The 21499-nt window shown below is 39.0% G+C and overlaps 2 protein-coding genes across 12 annotated transcripts in view; one reads left to right on the forward strand and one right to left on the reverse strand.

Moving 5' to 3' along the window:
* Positions 1 to 573: 573 nt before the first annotated feature.
* On the forward strand, positions 574 to 4372 carry parapinopsina (parapinopsin a). The gene is made up of 5 exons (XM_042492516.1): positions 574 to 907; positions 2702 to 2792; positions 2894 to 3131; positions 3826 to 4068; positions 4161 to 4372. Exons 1-5 carry the CDS (start codon positions 574 to 576, stop codon positions 4299 to 4301), a joined length of 1047 nt encoding a protein of 348 aa, XP_042348450.1. The 3' UTR covers positions 4302 to 4372.
* Positions 4373 to 6725: 2353 nt separating this feature from the next.
* The window catches only part of LOC121947316 (cyclin-dependent kinase 17-like), a 51990-nt gene continuing 37216 nt past the window's right edge, over positions 6726 to 21499 (reverse strand). For 7 of the 11 annotated variants that reach the window (XM_042492311.1, XM_042492307.1, XM_042492310.1 and 4 more), the window contains 12 exons: positions 19995 to 20051; positions 19776 to 19890; positions 19534 to 19628; positions 19345 to 19407; positions 17797 to 17920; positions 17053 to 17173; positions 15684 to 15781; positions 15475 to 15580; positions 14052 to 14094; positions 13864 to 13954; positions 13707 to 13784; positions 11697 to 12240 (listed from right to left, as the gene is read on the reverse strand). In XM_042492311.1, coding sequence (XP_042348245.1) covers positions 12137 to 12240; positions 13707 to 13784; positions 13864 to 13954; positions 14052 to 14094; positions 15475 to 15580; positions 15684 to 15781; positions 17053 to 17173; positions 17797 to 17920; positions 19345 to 19407; positions 19534 to 19628; positions 19776 to 19890; positions 19995 to 20051 — 1095 coding nt within the window. In that variant the 3' untranslated portion in view covers positions 11697 to 12136. Of the gene's footprint in view, positions 9393 to 11612; positions 11661 to 11696; positions 12241 to 13706; positions 13785 to 13863; positions 13955 to 14051; positions 14095 to 15474; positions 15581 to 15683; positions 15782 to 17052; positions 17174 to 17796; positions 17921 to 19344; positions 19408 to 19533; positions 19629 to 19775; positions 19891 to 19994; positions 20052 to 21499 lie in introns of those variants that run through there. The other 4 variants (XM_042492312.1, XM_042492308.1, XR_006106070.1 and 1 more) reach the window with 3 other exon arrangements.

A 21499-nucleotide genomic window follows, 5' to 3' on the forward strand; every position in this document is an offset into this window, starting at 1 on the left:
AGTTACCCTATTTTGTTAATTTTGTTGATGTCTTAATCCACAAGAAGTGCCTGTGTAAGCAACGCTGCACAGAATCAATGTTAAGCCTCTGTGTACTGAATAATTCACTGTATACAAAAATGTGTGACATTACAATGCAATGGTGCTTCTTGTATCCCTTTAACCAGCAGGCATGCATTTAACTGTGATCCTAAAACCTGAAATGTGTTACTGAATCTCTGCTTCATTACTTAGGAGCAGCTGTCGGCCCAGCAATCACTGAAAGTGCAGTCTTACAGGATATTAGTCTGAATTATTGTCTTCGAAATCCAGATATACGGATTTGGGTCTTAAGAATTAAATGTCACGGTCATCTTATTGGGCTTATTAGCAGGGTCACATCGCTCTCTCCTCTCTCCAGTTGCACCACAGTAGAGGAACTTTGATTTTCTTTTGCTATATTTTTTTGAAACTGCTTGTGTTTACCCGTGGATATTTTGGACTTGAGTTGGATTTGTTTCAAAGCTGTAGATGGACCACTGACATTCATACCAAGAAGCAGTCAGAGCACTCAGCAGATCAACACTGAGCAAAATGCAGCACCTTTCCCTGAATGATGGAAACTCATCATCGTCTCACAGCTCAGTCAACACAGAGGTCCTGTCTCGGACCGGCTACACAATACTGTCCATTATCATGGGTGTGTTCTCTTTGGCGGGGATCATCCTCAATGTCCTGGTGATCGTGGTGACGGTGAGACACAGACAGCTGAGGCAGCCGCTCAGCTACGCCCTGGTGAACTTGGCCGTATGTGACCTGGGCTGTGCAGTATTTGGAGGTCTGCCCACCACAGTAACCAGTGCCATGGGATACTTCAGCCTGGGACGTCTGGGCTGCACGTTAGAGGGCTTTGCTGTAGCCTTTTTTGGTGAGTCTGTCCATTACGACTATGCATGCATTGTGTGTGTATTACTTACAACTTGGTATATGTTCTAATTTGCACAGTGGTGGAAAACGTGAGATGATTTCCTTAAACCCCTAAAGCCTGGATCGACAGATTTTTGTGCCATGTGCAGATGCCTCTCACAAGCTATTCAACCCTTAAAATACCTGAGAAAATTGTCTGGATCTTTTTTAAAAAAAAAACATGGGCGGAAAAGGAAATAAACAACTTAGCAACAAATGTCTGACAAATTTTGAGAAATTAGTAAAATGTGACAAGAAAATTACCTGAAAATTTGTTTTGTTTTAGAATATTAATTTTAAATAAATAAACAAAAAAGGAAAAGAAAAGTCAAGAAAAGGATATTTATAATTGTTATAAAACAAAAATGTATCCATACACTTTTTTTAATGTCTCCTCAATTTGTACAGGTTCTTTTGGGTTTTTTTTTTTCAACACAAGAATATGAGTTTATTAATTTTTTTATGAATGGTTAACCTGTATAAATGAATGAAGTGATGCTTCAAAATGTATTGCACTGTGTATTTTGTAATCTGTTTGCCATCACAGGTGAAAATATCCTAAATGCCTTAAGTATCATTGGAAAACAGTATGTTGAAAACCTCCCAAGAGAAGAGAAGAACATTCTGTGTAAATAATCTATACAATGCATCATAAGATGATTGTATTGGAAGAAAATTGAATCTGTATGTTTGTCCAATTCATTTTCGCTGACATTTGGATCCACTGTCCATTCCAAGGCATGGATGTTTGTTTGTTTTTTAAATCCTGAGTACAAGCTATATATAGGCCTATTTATAGGATATTTTGACATATAAAAGTAATATATATTTACCTGAAACACAATTTAAATACAAATGATGTACTTTAACATTATGATTAAAGACTGAAACATGTCTCACTGTTCGTCCTTACCCCATGGTCTGCCATGCTTGATGAGAAAGGGGGTGTGGCTCTGGTGCAGTCCATTTTAGAAGACACGGAACACTGTGATTGGCTTACAAACATCCAATCAAATTACTTTGTGCGTTTGGGTGGGGTCATATGACAGTAATCACGAATCTGGACAACCTGGAAAAGTTATGTCCACTGGGATGGATGGGGGATCTGAAGGGTTAGGGGTCCAACACCCTACAAAAGGGCCCCAAGAGAAATGTGGGGGCCTTGGAAGATGATTAAAGAAGCTGGGAAGAGAAGGAAACAAAGGTCTGTTATTCAACTTATTTTTTTTTAGTTTTCTCATATCACAGATATCTGAAGTTGCTTTTTGAAAGGCATCACAAGCAATGATGGTCAGAAATCACAGGTTTGATTATTAACAAAGAGTAATATTTTGGAAGACTATCAGATGTGTTTTATAGGAAATTTTTAGGAGAAAAGTATTAATGAGTAAATACAGCCATGGGCGGACTATGAGACAATGGGCCCCTGGGCTCAGATATGCAAGAGGCCCCACCACCTCTCCTTCACAGAAGCAAGACAGGAAGACAGGAAGCAAAGACTTTATGGCTTTGTGGTTTTGCCACTTTTTTGTTGTTGCTTTGCATCTTTCTTTACTGCATAGACGTTATGCATCTGTTTGTGGCTTTGTGACATGACTTTTTGTCTCTTTTTTAAAAAAAAATGTAGTTCCTTTGCATCTCCTAAAGCCCTTGCCCTGAAACTTTATGCCCTAAATTTACACAAAATGGATAACATATTTTATTGTTATTTTTTACAAAAATTGTATTTAATCTTAATATATTCCTTCTTTTTTAGGTATAGCAAGTCTGTGTACAACAGGAGTAATTTCTGTTGAACGCTACATAGTGGTGTGTTATCCCATGGGTGCTGTCTTGTTCCAGACCAGGTACAGAACTTGCCATTTCAGATTTACTTGGCAGCATCACCCAAACTTCCAAACTTGAATTATTCCACCAGCACGTGACGCACCATCTCTGTTGTCTGCAGACATGCTGTTGCTGGAGTGGTGCTGTCTTGGCTGTGGTCGTTTGTGTGGAACACACCACCTCTGTTCGGCTGGGGAAGCTATGAGCTGGAGGGTGTCAACATCTCCTGCGCCCCTAACTGGTACAACCGGGATGTCGGAAACATGTCCTACATCATCATGTACTTTCTCCTTTGCTTTGCTGTGCCCTTTTCCATCATCATGGTGTCTTATTTACGACTTCTGTGGACCCTCCACCAGGTGAGTCATCTATTAGTTAGGCATGCGGGTACATGAAAGATGAAAACATGGCAACGTGTATTACAGTTGCTTTTACTAGTTGTATCACAAAAGTAGAAACCCTGAAAGGCAGGTGACAAAAAAACCCCAAAACAACATTCTGGGGATCTACTGTCTAATTCTGATCTAAACTGTTTTCTCTCCCGTGTTTATATCTCAAGAACAGGTTAAAAAAAAAAAAAAAAGGTTTTATCAGGGTAATCTTTCTAAGTTGCTGAAAATAAAACTTTGGGCAAGTGACTGTCAGGATAATTTTTCAGGTGTTTGTTGTAATACTCATTTCATCCACAAGAGGCTGAAGTGCACCACTACCCCATTTCTAAATAGATTTAAAAGCATTCATGTTTTCTTCAAGGTGAGTTTTAATTTAAAAAGAAAAAAAAAAAGAAAACTCACCTTAAAAAACAAACCAAAAAAAACAAACGTTTTTTTTTTTTTTTTTATGTGAAACTGCTTTATTCAGTTTTTTTACTGCTGTAAATCATCAACCTCTGCAGAAAATTCGGCTTCCAGTAATAACTCGAACATGAAGGAATTCAAACCGGAAGAAGTTTCAGCTGGTTGCAATCTGCAAAAGTCACTGTTAGATGCTGCTAAATACCCCTAAATTTTGCACACTGTTTAAAGTCTTGTTGCTTGAATTTTGGTTTCCAAGGTGACCAAGCTGCAGGTATCTGAGGCTGGCAGCACAAACTGCATGGAGGTGCAAGTGGCACGCATGATAGTGGTGATGGTGTTGGCCTTCCTTGTGACTTGGCTGCCGTATGCTGCCATGGCCCTCGCTGTCATCCTGGACCCCAGTTTAAATATCAACCCCATCATCGCTACAATACCTGTTTACTTGGCTAAAAGCAGCACCGTCTACAACCCCATAATATATATTTTCATGAACAGACAGGTAAACCTTCATCATGCATATTTATACTCACAAACACAAAGAAAATACATTTAATCATGTACTATTATTGAACATGTGATGTGTGTCTCCAGTTTCGAGGATACGCTGTTCCCATTGTCCTGTGTGGATGGAATCCGTGGGCCTCAGATCCACAGACATCTGAAGATGAGACCACAGTTGCTTCACCCAACAAGAACCAAAGAGTCTCACCGAAAGAATCTTTGAAAGAATAAAAGTCTCCCCTTTGTGTCATTATGAGGCAGCACCTGATCATCAGAATTACTGGACTGCAAGGAAATTTTAATTTCACAACTTTAAGAAAATATTAAAATGACACATGAAGACACACAGCGATAACAAGAATGATGGCAGCTGTAAAAAGTCTGTGCAGTACCGTTTTAAAAGACATTAAAGACACCATTAATAGGAAGGAGGAGACATTAACATGTGAAACACTACTGATTTTCAGACTGGTATGTTTTCCTGCAGCGGCTGTCACTGCGTTTTATGTATTCTGACAATAAAGACACCCCCTCTGTCTTTTCTCTGTCATGGACAGTGTTGATCATGTATAATTCTTTTGATCTCACCGTGCTGATTGTGGAAGTTGTTGTCAAATACACAGAAAGTAAAGATTCAAAGTTTCAGAGATTAAAGATTTAAATCAAAGCTATTTTGTTAACTGTGAAGTACTGAAACAGCATGGGTGTTTTGCTAATATTTATGATTTGTGTGCACGTTTTTTCTGCTTACTATTTATAGTGCTAGCAAACACTAAAATACCTTTCCTTAGGTCTCTCAGACCTGGGGGTCCCCACCCCACTAGAGATCACCAAAGCTTCACAGAGGTTTGCAAGGACTTCTCTATTTTAATGTGTTACAGAAAACTTTTAACATATATATATAGTAGGTCTATGTCTCAGCAATTCATTCATTTTTGTAAATAAAAGTTTAGATTAGATTAGTCTCTGGCTTTAGTTTAGATATTATATTATTATTCGAGATATAAACTTAAAAAAGTGTAAAGGCACATTGAAGACCTGAACACAAGCTGTATTCACAGAGCCTTCACACTGCTAAACAGCACAAAGAAAATGCAGTAAACTGCCAAAGCCCTGTAATAGTGAACAGTGAGCAAATTATTGTAGTTGATGTTGCAATCTTTCACACTAGGGACATATGTTACGTATTTATGACAAGAAAAAAAATTCATTACATGATTTTTATTGTTTTATTCGGTGTACACATCCCCTTTGCTTCTTAAGATCTGTGCTCAAACAAGGTACACAACCCTCGCACACAGACCTCTGTCACCTTTATATGACCTTTATGGCTTTCATTGATAAAAATCAAAATAATCAGTGTTATACTCCTTTGCAACATGATACTTCACTCCAGCCTTTTGGATCCAGCATGTTAAACAGCAAGAAAAAAAAAAACAACCTGTCATCACTTTAGTCAAGTCTCACAGTTTGATCATTCACAGTCATTTCTCCCTCTCTAAAGAAACACAAATGCAATCATACTCTTCCTATTACCTTGGCTTTTTATTGATTACAGAAATATTGCTATGACTTTCATTAAGAAAAGCAAAAAAAAAAAAAAAAAAAAGCCAGAGTGTGAATAGCTGTATCAAACCTGTACACTTTAGTATATACAGAGTGAGGGATCATCTATGTACATGCTACATACTGTCACACTCTGAGTAAGTAAGTAGTCCTTCTAACAGGCAAAGACAAGGGATCACTTCACCCTTTGTGAAACAGTTTCAGAAAAGGAAGCAGAAGTGACCCGAGGTTGGTGCCTAAGGAACAGGAAACTCCAGTCTGCACTCATGGGATGTCTCGTAGATACAGTACATGTTTACAAGTCAACTGATTGGTTTGGTTGGAACAGTTGTGTGCTTGAACACCTCGTGCTTGGGGGATTGACTTCGGCCATGTTGTTTCTGGCAGCCTGGAACAATATCAGCAGGAAACAACAGTATGTCCAAGTGCTTCAGGTCCTGCTAAATACTCCGAGATGTTAGTGCCCAGTTATACAGGCTACAGTTAAAACTGTACTATGCACCTTGAAGTTTTGAAGATTTGTCATACAAACTGATCTGGTCCCAATGCTGGCAGCACATGACATTGCTGCTGAATATTAGGTTGTCTTCATCTCATTAAAGAGTATAGTCTCCAGAATCACTTGCCCAGGTTTTTACACAGTGATTGCACTACAGGGCAGCTATCAAGTAAGTCCCTTCTTTCCTCCTCCTTTGCATTTTAACACAGAGCCAAAAGACTGTGGCATCATGCTGCACCAGTGTGTGATTTTAAATAGCATGCCAGCATCGCTGAACCAGAGGAGACATGACAGGTGTGACATTTAACACAACAGCATCAGCCTCTTGTGTGACATATTACATATTAGGGCTGCCTCTTGGAAGTTGGTGATTGGAAACGTCAGTCGGAGACCACTGAGTCGACTGAGATGGCCTCAAGACGAGAAGGTTTTTGTTTCTGTGCAGTGTACTTCTGGGGACGCTTTGGCCCCCAGATTTTGTTATGGAGTGACTGCTCTTGACTTTCACACTACTCTTTGGTAATAGGACCTGCGGACATGCAGGCAGTGGCACGGAGTGAGAGAGAGAGCTCAGAAATTGTGAATTTACAGCTCACAGCAAATTTAATTCAATACAGTCTCTGGCTTTTGTTTTATATCTAGTGTCTGCAAAAAATGCTGTTGCACATTTATGACCCCTGTCATTCGTACCATTAGCTTGTTTACTACATTACGTGAATGCCGCTGTATAATTGAACGTCCCTCTGAGCCCATACAAACTTAAAATTTCATAAGAAAAACAAAGTGAATGGCTAAATATTTGTATTGAACTGCCATATCCGTTTCAACTGGTATAATTCTGAGTCAGGTTGACCCTATTACATACGCACTGTGTGCCTGGTCGTGGTTCTTAATTATGTTTAAATTCTTCATTGAGCTGTTTTTAAAGATTAATTTCTTTTTTTTCCTCGAGACAGACAATAAAGAATCAATATATCTATCAATCTAACTCTTTCTACACAATCGCAATGGAGTAACATGGCAACAACAATTATTTAACTCCCTGTTATATGGTGGCTGATCTCATCCTCTGCTCGGAGGGTAGGGAGCTCCTGAATCTTCCTGTGTTCCCAATTTGCGAACATTTGGAGCCACTGTTCTTCATCTTTGAGTTAGCCACTAACTGTTACGAATTGCCTTTTAAATCTCCCACTGTAGGTTACACACATAACATGTAATCAAAATGTCACACCTGTCCTGTCCATGGTCCTGTCCTGCTGGCTGTCCTGATTATACAGACACCATGTCTGTGCTGTTACTATCTTCAGTGGCAGATTAAAGGCAAGACAACTTTCTCCCCCCCCCATTTGTACCTTATATACAGAACAACAACACTGCAGAACAGCACGATATTCCCACCTTGAACAGGCAGTGTAAAAGGGACTACTGAGGAGCCATTTACAGGTTTATGTGGTGTTTGGTGTTAAGAAAAATCGCTCATGTCCCATGCACAATTTAAAACCAACTGGAGATACTCCTCTTCCAGCAACAGCTATTTCACATACCAACTGAGTGTTAAATACACAAACATGCTTGAAGAATCTGATGACATGGGCAAGGTAGTCACTGAATAGCAATGTTATGGTCAAATTAACAAAGTGACACCGAGGACTGACAGGTCAATGCTAAGTAATTCATCTGCTTCACATACAGTTTGAACCAGCTCACAAAAAGGGGGTTTCAGGTCATGATCGACACACTCTGTTCTACTGGGGGGACATACAAGACCAGCTGCTCCTCACAGCATCCACAAAATGACACTATAGCAATAAGTCCTGAGCTCAAGGAATGTGCAACACGTCCCCAGCCAGTCGCCACACTGTTCCGGTTGGGAACACAGTAAAGACTGAAAACAGCATCCTGGAATTATCATTGCTTCTGACAAGTAAAAAGTATGATCATATATACAGATTGAAAAATAAAGAGTAAAAATAAATGCAAGTGGAGTTGCGGGCAGGAGAGGGTTGGGGTTGTTGAATGGTCTACTCTAAAGAGGTAAAATCAGGTGCAAAGTTTTTGAACACCCACACATCACACAACAAATCAAGACAACTTCTGAGTCAAGGCAAACGAGGAGAGGGGGTGTCTTAGAATAAGCACATAAGGTTTTTGTACACTTGCTTTACCTCTCTGTCTTTGTTGAGTACTGAAACAGGAGCAGCGTGGTTCTTTTACAGCATGTGAGCAACGTGACGAATGCGATCATTGTCTCCTACTGCTTTGTGAGTGTTTTATAGTGTCCAATTCCAGCGGTGAAGGTATCTGTCCTATATGGTTAGTGAGTTTCTCTTTTTTTTTGGTTTGTTATTTTGATTCTTCTTCAGTCTAATATCTAGCATGTACTTTACATCCTACTCTGCTTAAGTGACTGATGAGGTAATGACAGCCACCCTGACCCCTAGTGGACAATAAGGTGCTAAAGTTTATCTCTGTAAACTCCACTCCTAGACACTCTTAATTTTCAAGTGAACTCTGTATGTGTGTGTGTGTGTGTGTGTGTGTGTGTGTGTGTGTGTGTGTGTGTGTTTAAGAGAGAAACAGAAAAGCAGAGAGAAAGAGAAAATGTGTGTGTTGTTTGTGTAATAAAGGGCCATAAGGTTAGGCGAGGGTTTAGGGTTGAGGTGCAATATTCAGAGTTTGGACTCAGGCTGAGGCGTGTTATGAAAAAGCAGAGTTGTACAGCTCAGTCTCTTTATGTACAACAACAGTCCGAACAGAAAAAGAAAAGAAAAGCGCAGGAGAGAAAGTGACAGATTTTTCTTTCTCTATCTTTGCCTTTGAATCACGTCTCACTCCTTCTTCCTCACTGCTCACTGATGCAGTAAGTTCTGTTCAAAAAAGCCCACGTCCTGAATGCTGCCCTCCTCTGGACAGCAGCGGTAGTAGCAGCAAGGAGAATCTTGTACTCTCCCACTTTTCCTCCAGCATCTCAACACTTCTCTCATCATTAAAATTTTTCTGTCTTTAGGGTTGAGCTAAGTCTTTATTTTTTATCGTCAAGTACGAATACTTCAATCTAAATTCTGTGTGGTTTTGTTTCCATGTTGCTGTATGTGTTTGTGTTTTTCTTCAGTTTGTGTGTCGCTCCTTCAGTGTGTGTGTGGCAGGGTCAGTGAATGTATGTCTGACAGGACAGCTCCATGTGTCACTGTCCTCCTCACCTCAGCGCCCCCGCCAGCACTAAAATAACACACTCTGCCTCCTGCTCTTCCCCTGGGCTGAGAGAGAGAGGGAGCGAGAGAGAGAGAGAGAGAGAGAGAGAGAGAGAGAGAGAGAGAGAGAGAGAGAGAGAGAGAGATGTGGAAAAATGTCAGGATATCATTTAGACACACACATGCACACCACCACACGCCTACTAATTTCACTCCATGCCCGCAACACAAAATATACACTATATGGCCAAAAGCAGCTAATTATAACATCTGAGTGCCTGAAACTAAGGGTGCTGCAATCATAGACCGCATAAAGGACGTAGTTTTGTGATGTCACCCACTGGTTTGTGGACTCCCATTTTGAAGCCTTGAGTTCAGCATTTCGGCAGTTACCGTCTTAGTTCTTGGGACCCAGAAGTGACCATATTTAGGTGAGAGGTTAAAGCTGTTAAGGAGTGAGGGGTGGATCTAAATCTCAGAATGTGGCGATGCCTTGCAGACAGCCTCTCACTCAAGCAGTCCCACCCTTAAATATGCAGAACTTTGCGCCTTAAATAAAATGTAAATGGGTGAGTTATTAAGTTGTACAGTTGTCATGGATGTTTAAATGAGCTATAGAGACCAAAGCCATTTTTGTGCCATGCTACAAACTTTTTATTTCTGCAGTTTAGTTGGCCATTACTCTGGGAATTTACGTTGTTTTGGAGCCAGCCTTTAGTGGCCAAACAGGTTTGAGAAGAGGACTGTTGCCATGCTGAAAATGGAAAGGACTTCCTCAGAACTGTTGCACAATATTGTCTAAAGGCCAAGGATGATACGCACACATAAGTATTAAGACAGATACTTTGGCCATATAGTGTAGCTGTGGTGTTATTAGTGCTGATAAACAACTGATCCTTCGCTAGGCCCCGTCCTCCTTGGTTACTATTGTCAAATGTGTTACACTCTCACATCCGGCATGTCAATACAGCATTTTCAACAATATCTTGAGAGATATTCCAAAGGAAATAATAATACATTTCTGAAATAATTGCTCTGTAATATCAGTGAACAGAAAGGACAACAATATGCATTTGAGAGCTACATTTACAATATCATTTGCAGAGTGTAGTAAGACACTAATATTGAGGACACTAATATTGAGGGAAAAGCTTGCCGGTTCCTAAACAAGCATCTTGACAATTGACATCAAGGGCAAACTTTAGAGGGACAACAATGTTCTTGCACAGCAGATTAAATTATTATATTGTTTCATTTTGAGCTACCTTGACTCCCTATTGCATTCACTATCAGACATATTTTAGCCCAGTGCAAGCAAAACTAAATTATTCTGCCTTTGTGATGGTTTAACCCTTTGAAACCTGAGCAAACTGACTTGATTTCTTTCAAAGATATGGGAAGAGGGCAATGAGAAATAAAAGAAGAAATATAAGATAAATAATAAGTAAAAAGTAATTTAAAAAAGTAAAATTACCTGAAAATTAGATATAAAAACACAAACAAACAAAAACCTAAGGTTTAAAAAAGGAAATGAGGAAATTACCCTGAACGAGTGCTTAAAATGTATAACAATTTTGTAAAAGTTATTTTAAATATGCAATTATGATCATTTTAATAGTTTTCTCTATCTGTTTCTTTTTTCCCAAGACACTTTTTCCTTAGATTTTTAAAAATTATTTTGTAAATCGAATTTCATACACTTTGTAGAATATTTCAAGTTGCTCATTGCCCTTTAGCGTGTTTTTGAAAGAAATCACACCAATTTGTTCAAGGTTCAAAAGTTTAAATACTTGTGAAAGGCATCTAGTAGCAGCACAAGAAAAGCCTCAAATTGTAGCCTATATAGCTACCTAACTTAGCAAGCTGTGAGTGAGGTCTTCCACGTGGTTTAAACAATTTCCAACATCTCTCCTGTTACGTTTTTGGCTTAAGAGAAGTGAAAAATACACCACACCCTTCTTAACTTAAAAGTGTCTTGCTTTCAGAAAGGCAGGCTCCATATGCCCAACGTTTCCCCTGTTCTGACAGCTTTACAGGCATCCTCTTCCTCGGTATGGTTGCTAATGTGGGACTGGACAGTGGCCGTCTAGGTAGGGGCTTAGCGAAGAGTCAAATTGGATTGTATCGTTCTATAAACTGTGATACTGAGTGTAATCTCACGTTGCTGAAGTCATACTTACCAGTTACCACACTGCAGTAATACAAGCAAACCATAACCATGCTAATAGAAAAGGCACTTGTAACACACAATCAACCAAACAAACACTACACCAAACCCTCACTTACAGACTCAACAAAAAGGCTACATCTCTCGCTGCAGAAACCTAAACAGGACTGCAAATGAAAAGAATCAAATGACTCGATCCCCGTTCTCTGATCACATTGTTTTGTGAATATATCGTCGCCCCTTTCATCCCTGAAATAAACGTTGGGAGTGGCTCACTCTGAGAAAAAGAGGATTAGGTAAGTGAAAGCTGAGATGATGCAGGTGGGTGCAGGGATTGAAATGTGAGGGAGGGCCGGCAGAAGCAAGAATGGAGAGAGGAATTAACAAAGAGACAAAGAAAATAACAATAGAAAGGCTTAAGGGATGTGAGTTTAAACAGGTAACAAATAATGTGTTGTTTCAGTTCAGGGAATGAAAGAAGGGAGGTGAAATGTACCAGCATTTACTCCAGTTCAGCAGTTGTGGGAGACATACATTAAGTGCATATGGACAGAAGAAAAGAGGCCAGGTGACAGCCAAGGGGGACTGAACAGAAGACAGACAGAGTGAAAGAGACCGTATTTACCAGAACGGTAGGGGCCACTCAGCCAGTGGAAGTGGAGGAGAGATTGTGACTCTGAGCCCTGGGATTGGCTGCTTCTCTCTGGAAGTACTGCGAGGGTGCAGAGCCTAGCCTATGGGCCATTGCTTTTTAGGGTTAGGGTAGAAAGGGGGGGGAGGTTGGGAATATTGAGGTGTTACGAAGGAGTTGGGCACACAAGGGAAATAGAAAGCATAAAGGAGAAGATGAACATTGCGAGAGAAGAGAGCATGGGTACCAAGATAGAGAAGGGACAGTTTATCAGAACATGACAGAGAGGCGGCAGAAGCAGAAAGAAAGACACACACACAGACTGAGATTGCGATAGAGACAGAAACACTGAAATACATCTAAACAAATGTCAAAAGGGCACATCAGGAATGCACAGTTAATGTATAGTGGTTCACACAAAGGTAATTCTCCAACTAGTGATGTAAGTGCTAACTCAATGGTTGGGTGTCATTCTTATTTTGGTTGGAATCTTTTAAAGGTCCAGTGTGTAGAATTTATGGGGGATATATTGGCAGAAATGGAATAAAAAATAATAAGTTTGTTGTGAGGCCTCGTTCCGACGACCAGCTGTGGCACTATTTAATTCAACAGCATGATCTTGAGTGTGAAATCTCTTTTATACAACAGTTCTACAAGTGCCATTTAAAGGTTAACAATAAAAGCAACAAGATATTATATATTTTTAATATTAATAATTTATTTGGCTCCACTGAAAAAAAGTAACTCTGCAATTGGACAAGGGCTGGCCTGTTGCCAAGCAACACTTTGGAGCTAAGTGTAGATGGCAAGACTGCAGTCATGGGGAAAGGACGTCCAGCTGAAGGCCAAGCAGCCGAGACATTTATACGTAGTATTTAATCATTTCTTACACCGCACTGTAACTTTTGTTTTTGCATTTCATATCTGTGGTAGTACTTTTTTTTTTTTTTTTTTTAAGCTTTTTTTGGATTTGTTTTTAATTAAGTTTTTAATTACAATAAAATGTCCCTTCATAATTTGTTTATTTCTATGTCTTGATGCTTTTGAACTGCCCTGTTGCGAATTATGCTATATAAATAAACTTGCCTTGTCTTTGTCTCTTGGTCAAGGTTTGTTGTTTATAAATATGCTCTGTAAATAAACTTGACTTCATGCATAGAGCTTAAGTAAGTATTACACAAATTACACTTTTGACCAGATGGTGGCACTAGGTGAAAAGATAAGGGATCACCAGAGTGGTTACAGTTTAGAAAAAAGTCTGAGGATCTCTTTTCTCATGACAATTTTTCATCTATGAACCATGAAAGTCTGCACTAGATTTTACAAACATGAACTTGAGTGTGTTGGTGTAGCTGTTGGGATTTAGGTATCCGTATGTCGTGGAGGTACAAACCTGGTGACAGACTGGGAAACTGTGTGTGACATGTATGACCACACAGTGACATGAGAGACGACATTAAGCAAACAGAGAAAAAACTGAAAGAGGAGAGGAAAAGGACAGGGAGCAAGACCTATTCTCTATTATATCCCCTCATTTTCCGCAATCTTTTCCTCCTCTAATTTTCTATCTTGGAGGACTTACTTGACTCTGGGTAGACTGAGGACCTCTTCCCTGGATCTTTCTGGAGCTGAATGCCTTTTACAGAGAAGATGGATGCCGCTGAAAATAACAGAGGTTTGGTGAGACAGTATTTTACACTACACATGTATGCTCAATATGCCTAACTGTGTTTACTCACTGTCAGCCAGTGTTTGAACCTGCTCCCCAAAACTTCTGAAATATGAGTGTCTGAGAGCATCCTCAGCTGATATTCTCTTCTTAGCCTCAAACTGAAGACACATGAAGACAAAAGGAAGATACAAAGATGTGATTGTTACTTTTTAATCCAATGCATTATGTGCAAGTATTATGTGCAACCTTCGTTACCTGTAGAAGCACTGAAAGCAAGTCGTGACCATCGTTGTCTATCCTGTGTCACAGAAAGCGAGAGGAAAAGTGAGTAAGAGGAGAGTTTGGTATAAGTGTAGTCAAACGCTGAGCTAAGCCATTTGAAGCAGTGTAGTGTTCCTGCCATTTCAACAGAGACGGAAACACTTGACCACAGTTCCTGCTGAAAATCAATCATCTTATTACATCTAGTGTATCACAGTCACTTAAAAGATACACGGTACTCAGGTGTCCATAGGAACAACAGGTTTTGCTGGCTGCAATCATTCCTCTTGTCTATAATGGCCATTAAGAGATCTATCCCTAAATGAATTTTACTGCAAGTGATGGCTTACGAAATCCACTTTCCTCACTCTGTGGTAAAATACCTTGCAAAGTTTAGCTAAAGCTAGTATAAGGTCTCACTCATAGTTGGACAAACCAAGTGTTTACTTTCCAAAATTACAGTTTCATCAGTACAAACGTTCCTCTTTATGTTACCAGCCTTCCAGCCTAGTACAACAAGGGAAGACTATCCAGGGAGACAAAATGAGAGAATTTCTAACTATGTAAGATATCCACGTGATTTGTTTGATTTCGATGGCTGAATCCCTTATATTAGCCTCAATGTGGAATGTATTTTTGCACATAACTAGGGCTGTGGATTTTGATCCCATCACTTCCATTGCAAGGTCATCGGGAAAGCATTTTTAAAGGCCAGTAAGATGCACGATCATTATAGTTTGTGTTAGATCCATTTCTAGTAAGCAGTTATAATTTCTTTCTTTCTTTTTTTTGATTCACTTAAATGTGTCACCTGACCTGGCATCTCAGGAACCTCTTATTAAAGGCAGGTGTGCTGAAATTAGTCGACAGCGTACAAGACGCCATGGGCTGTGTGTTGGGTTAAAAATAAGTTTATTATTTGATGATTTTGTTTATTACCCCATTGTTTTGAAATTGTTTTTTTGTAAAGGCCTTTTCAGTTTGGGGAATGTTTGTTTTGGTTTTTTTAATTTGTTTTGAAGCAACAGTCTGAAAATGTGTTCATAGCTTCACCCAGCGACTATCCATATATCCTTGAAACAAATCTACTCTTAAACCACCCGAAGCACACCAGATCATCAAACAGTGATTACAAACAAACCGACAAGTCAATCATGGCTGCCATTATGGCATTTTAAACCAATCTAGAAGCTGCAATGGTGTTTATTTTTCATTAGTTTTCTATTTTTATTTTCATTTTCACACCTACTTTAGGATTTTTAGTTTGGATTTAGTTAACCTTGGTATGGACACAATGAATGATTAGGGCAACAAAACCTATTTCTATGATCAAATGGGCATCTCTTTTTTTTGAGACAAGCTTTAAAACATGCACATGCAGCCATGTCTGTGTGCACGTTCTCCCACAACTACAAACCTGGGAGCATGGTTGACAAGGGGCTCCGGGTGGTATTGGGGGAAATTGTACGTCTTGAACTCTTCACTGGTGGTGATACCAGGCCAAGTCTCCTCTGTTGGAGTACCTGTTAAAGATCAAGAGGATCAGTCAACATGTTATGCAGACTGTGAAAAGCATGAGTGTTAAAAAAGCAAATCCTAATCCAGAGTCCACTGGTGTCATCTCACCAAGGATGCGAAATATGAGGTGTAGCTCGTCCTCCACAGTCGATCCGGGGAAGAGGGGTCTGCCAGTGATCATTTCATAAAAGATACAGCCCACACCCCTGGACAAAGAGACAGAAACAGCACAATAAGCCAACACAAATTAGTCCAAAATGCAGCACTTGTAAAATCTCTGTAGGTTCTTGCTTGTGACAATAACAGACTCTGTGTTTATACTGTATACATGGCAACATTACAAGGTTAAATTACCTAAAATTGTGCAATAGAAATATGTTGAGGTGTAATGAGTTTAAATAGTGGCACTGAAAACAAGGAGTTCATAACTATTTAAATATAAAGGGAATCTAAAAAAAAATATGGAAATGACCCTTAAGTATGGTTTTTACTTAGTTCCACAATGTTCATATAATCCATGAAGTGCACAGTGGAGAAAAAAAAACCAAGTACCTTAAACTAAAGCTTCTTTCTACTCAGTCTTCTTAGTACTGTAAAGTTATATATATATATCACACATACTATCAAATATAAGACAGCCCATCGAAGCAACGGAGGGGAACTAATTCCAAATCTGAGTCCAGAAAGAAACCATATAAATTTTAATTGTGAATTATGAATTAAATATTTTATAGCACCCCCAAACCCCAGATTTCCTTAAAGCCCACTGTTTACATTTTGCCCCTTAAGGGGAAAGTTCACCCCTTAAAAAATACATATTATTCACAACAAGATCTGTGGATTATCTTGAGCACCATTGAGCATGCTGACTTTACAGCTCAAACTAGGATGACGGCATTAATGTTTACATTTTGTGCTGCTACAAGCATGACCTTCTCATCCATGAGTAGATGCATGCTTCCTTCTCTGCTGTGATACAGTTGTTAAAAAGAAAATAGATCCTACATGAAACTGCTCACAACAAGGTCTGTGGATTATCTTGAGTAACTGGGTCATGATTTCTGGAAAGAGACATTGCTGTTGAGTTTTCAAATGTGTCTTCTTGGTGTTTTGAGCACCACAGGCCGAGTGCCCTCCATTTTCATTATATTAGAGAGAAGGAAGACATCTCATGTCCGATATCTCCAACATTCAGCAACTCACACTAAAACAATCTAGATTAATTAATTATAATACAGATAAGAGGGAAAATATGTGTTTTTGATTTTGGAGTGAACTGTCCCTTTAACTGTGAATAACAATATGTTGAGTTTCAAAATATTATTTATATAAATTAAAAACATGGGGGGAAGCATCAGGAATTGACAGAAGCACTTTAGATTGAGACAAAGGGTAAGAAAAAGGCAGACAAACAGGGATGGTTTATGGCTTTTGTTTTATGGCTTTGTGTATTTGCTGTATATGTGTGTTTACTCACCACATATCAATGGGTGTAGAGTACTCAGTGGAGCCTAGAAGCACATCCGGTGGTCGGTACCATAATGTCACGACTTCATTGGAGTAGGTCTTTGTAGGAACAGACTTGGCTCGTGCCAAACCTTAATTCATTCACAAAAAATGACATTAATTCATGTAAATATTGCTTTTTTGGGTGTTGTGGGTCACCTCAGAACTCATCATACCACAACGAAATTGAATAGAATTGGAAACACTGGTTTTGCTTTTGGACTCTTATACCTATTTGTAATTTTCAAAAATAAATTACATAACAGTATAATTTTATGTAAAACAATTTCACAAGTTTTGATTATCACCAAGGGAGGGCATGTTTGAGCAGTTAGTCACTTCAAACTATGCTGTCCTGTTGGGTCTAAGGTGCAGTATGACCTTTAGGGGGCATTAGTTGCACTTTCAGATTCTTGCTATAATATATTTCTTATAAAATTAACTACAAGCGCTTTGTAAATTAACAACCAACTGTATTAAGGCGTATGTAGAAATGGATGCTCCATCTTTACCTTAAGTTCTAAGACAAATGATCTGTGTGAGGCAGGTAGATTTGTTCTAGTGTCCATTTTTTTTCATGTTAGTTCAGTTAGTTGCTGTTTTGACCCTATCTTTGGTAGTACAGAATAGGATGAGAGCTCAATCCAATACAGGCAGTGTCAAGACAATACACAAAACTGATGTCATGCTTCCTCTTAGATGAGTAATGACATACCAAAATCTGCCAGTTTGAGCTCTCCTTTTTCATTGATGAGGAGGTTCTGGGGTTTGAGGTCTCTGTGGAGGACCTTTCTTCTGTGGCAGTATGCCAGACCTCGTAACAGCTGGAATAGGAATATCTGGGGAAAGAAGACATCAGCATGACTGTTACATTCTTGTTGTCAAATTAAACATTAATGAGTATCCAAGTACTTTATTATTATGGCAAACAAATCGGTGACATTAATTGAAAACATTGATCAAAGAACACAAATACATTTTTAGATTTAGCCCTGAGAAGCCAAGCTGCCTGTCTAAAGTACAAATAAAGACAAATGGGAAGCTGTAGTTTCCTACCTTTATCACACTATACAGAGACATACTGATGTCAACACGAATACACTAACTCAGAAATGGGAAAGTGAGCCAGGCAAAGAGATAGATGATGAGATTTAGGAGAGTCTTGAAAATGTGCATAAATGTTCAGTTAACTTTAGACATAATCTGATACAATTCAAAACAATACATCTGTATTACTCCTAAAACAGACTGCATGAATATATATTGCATATTTTTCTCCCTCTGTAGCAGGTGTAAAGAGGCAGAGAGGACATAGATTGTTTGTCATTACATTTCATTTACCTGCTTTATATAAGATCATCTCCTTTATTAGCATCTTATCAGCTTATACATATGGTTATCTCTTTTATTCTTAATTTTAACTGCTTTGATGAGCTTAATTCTCTTATCCACATTTGACTTATTTATATATGAAACTGTATTTTTGCACTTGCACTCCCATGTGTTCATGTGTGGGCTTAGTGCTGTTTAATATTTGTGCTCTAAATTTCCTTAATTTTCTTGCTGCTCTTAATTTTGGTAAGTCAAATCTTGTAATTTTGTAATATGAAAAGCACTTTGTGCTTTATCTTAATAAATGCTATATAAATAAAGATTATTATTATAAATAACACAATCTCTTTGGACATGTCAGAAATTGTCTACTTATTGGAAAAGTATATTTGAATATTTCTCTAAAGCCTTTGAGAAGAATTGGAACCTAACTCACTAGTCACTGTCCTAAGTGCCATGAGTGTGTTACCGTTGGCAGACATGTATGAAACTCAGGCCATCTCTTTTGGTATGGTTATGGCAAGGAAACTTTTTCTACTTGTGTGGAAGTCAGACTGTGCACCAAAACAGCTGATGAATGTATTGTACTTGCAAAGATTATGGTTCATTCGTAAGAACAAGGTGCAAATATTTGCTAGAATTTGGGGACTCGTACTAGAGTACCTCAACTGTGTAACAGTAAAGCTTTTATCACTGTATATATGTAGTTTAGTTCGAAGACTTGGTTTTTATTTTTTCTAATTGTAAAGAATGTCATGGCTGAGCAGTTTAAGGGATGTACTGAGTGTTTGTTCTATATAAAAAATCCTGAAACAAAGGTTAAAAATTATTCTAAATTGCAGTTATTGAAAGTATGATTATACTCAACAGCAATTCTTTCATCACTACAGAATTCTCCACAGTACTGAACAAATGCATAACTTTGCATTACCTTGACATTGTGGACACTCATAATGCTTCCACAGTCATCCATGTACTGCTTGAGATCTTTCTCCTAATTGGAGACAAAGCAAGAAAGCAAGAAAAAAATAAAGAAAGACAAAAAAGAAAGAAAGATAGATTAGTATAACATGCTTTCTAAAGACAGGCAACAACACACATGCACAGTACAGACACTCACCAGGTACTCAAACACGAGTGTCAGGCACTTGTCAGTGTGGATAATGTCATGGAGAGTGACAATATTGGCGTGCTTCAAGTCTTTCAGTAGAGACACTAGAAGAGGAAAACATATCAGAGGCTGTCAGTCAAACAGACACATGACTGTAGGTCCCAACAAAACTGTCAAAAACCTTACAAGCTTCTTGTATGGTCTCCTGTTGACCTGTTTACTTTCAAATCACATGAACAGGAGTTCAGTACCTTCCCGGATAGCTGTGCAGGGCGCACCCTCCTCATGCTCCAGTCTGATCTCTTTCAGAGCCACTAAGTTGTCTGTTAACTTGCTTCGCCCTTTAAATACTGTAGCATATGTCCCCTGCAGAGATAGAAAGCATGTGAATGCAAATAAAGTAAACTGAGTACGTGAGGAGTATGTATATACTTTGAATGAGTTTCACAGATTATCTATGATGATCTCACCTCCCCCAGTTTGTCCAGTTTGATGTAGGTCTCCAGTTTCCCAAAGCCGATTTCAGACTTGAGAAAACAGAAAGAAGACATTTGAGGAAGTCAAGAATGCTATCAGTGTTCATTATCACTAATCCAGTTTGCATTTCTTGTGGCTACAGCCTGATTGTAGGCCAGGCCAAGCCACTCCACCATGTTTAAGCTAACTATCTCTGGAATCAAATGCTGCAGGCCACGGCTGTTAGTTCAGATATCGGTGCCATTGCTGTTTGGCCCACAGCTGCAGGGGTCTGAGTCACCAGGCCTTGTTATTCTCTGTGTGTGTCTGTGTGCCTGGGCTAAAATAATAGCCTGGCTTCTTTGATGTTACAGTGTGTTACTGAGCTTTTCTGCTACCGTAGCTAAAGTTATATTTATAGTTGGGTTTCCATTCCATGGTACTGCAAATGCTGTTATGTTATGCTAGTATGTGAATATTTGGAGTTGGTTCAGATGAGCAGTAGGTGGTGCTAATCTCCCAGGGAGGTGTCACTGCAGAAGAAGAGGGTGCAACCATATAACCAAATTAAATGAAAGAAAACAATAAAAGTATAATAACAGAGCACACTGGACAATGGAAATAGAGTGTTTTAAACAACTAATATTACAGCTATGTACTCTTGGAAGAGTTCTGGTAACATCCCTGTGTGCAGACATATACATGTTAAAAGACATCAAGAGACGACAAAGAGAGCTTGCATTGGCCTGTGCAATGACTGTACATCATCAGTTTGCTGAATCTGTTTGCATCGTCCTTGGGCCCCTGGAACAACAGTCAGCTGTCGGTTAATGTTGGGCCCTTGGTGAGGGTTTGGTGTCCTAGTTTATACGTGTGTCCTGCATCGCTGGCACTAGTCAGCCCTTGATGACTTTTTATCCAGGCCGATTGAGCGTGCTGAATCGACTTCGAGGACGGCGGAGCCCATTAGTGAATGAAAACACTCTGATTGGCAGTTTAGCTAGGCGCACCAGAAGAGAAACAAAAGTGAGGAAAATAAACGAACAGCTAAAGTCAAGAGGGCGTAATATCAAAACAGACTTACTCTTTAAGGTAAGACTATTATTAGCTCTTCAGCAAAATGCCTCGTAATTTTTTGTGTAATTGTTTGCTAGTGTATGGTTTGTTCTTTTCACATCAGCCACATAGCTAACTAGCATCTTAAATCCATCCTGTTGGTCTTCCAGTTTCCATTTTTGAGTGATAGTTTCACGCAGACACAGAACATACTTGTTCATTGGTGCAACTTTCTGGCTGAGACACAGGCGACGAAGGGCTAAGCAACAGTCCGGCTTAGTTGCCAATACTTCTTTGATGTCTGTTAGGTGTGTCCTGGTCTTTAGTTGCATTAACCTTTTATATATTACACCAACTTTTCACATCTCCAAAGCTTATAAATTTATTCGATATTCCAAGGTATTTTCAATGTTTCCACTCAGACTGTTTTTATGTGCAAGTTAAAAATATGCATAAACATAGT

The sequence above is a fragment of the Plectropomus leopardus genome, chromosome 8, assembly GCF_008729295.1.
Source record: "Plectropomus leopardus isolate mb chromosome 8, YSFRI_Pleo_2.0, whole genome shotgun sequence".
Classification (NCBI taxonomy): domain Eukaryota; kingdom Metazoa; phylum Chordata; class Actinopteri; order Perciformes; family Serranidae; genus Plectropomus; species Plectropomus leopardus.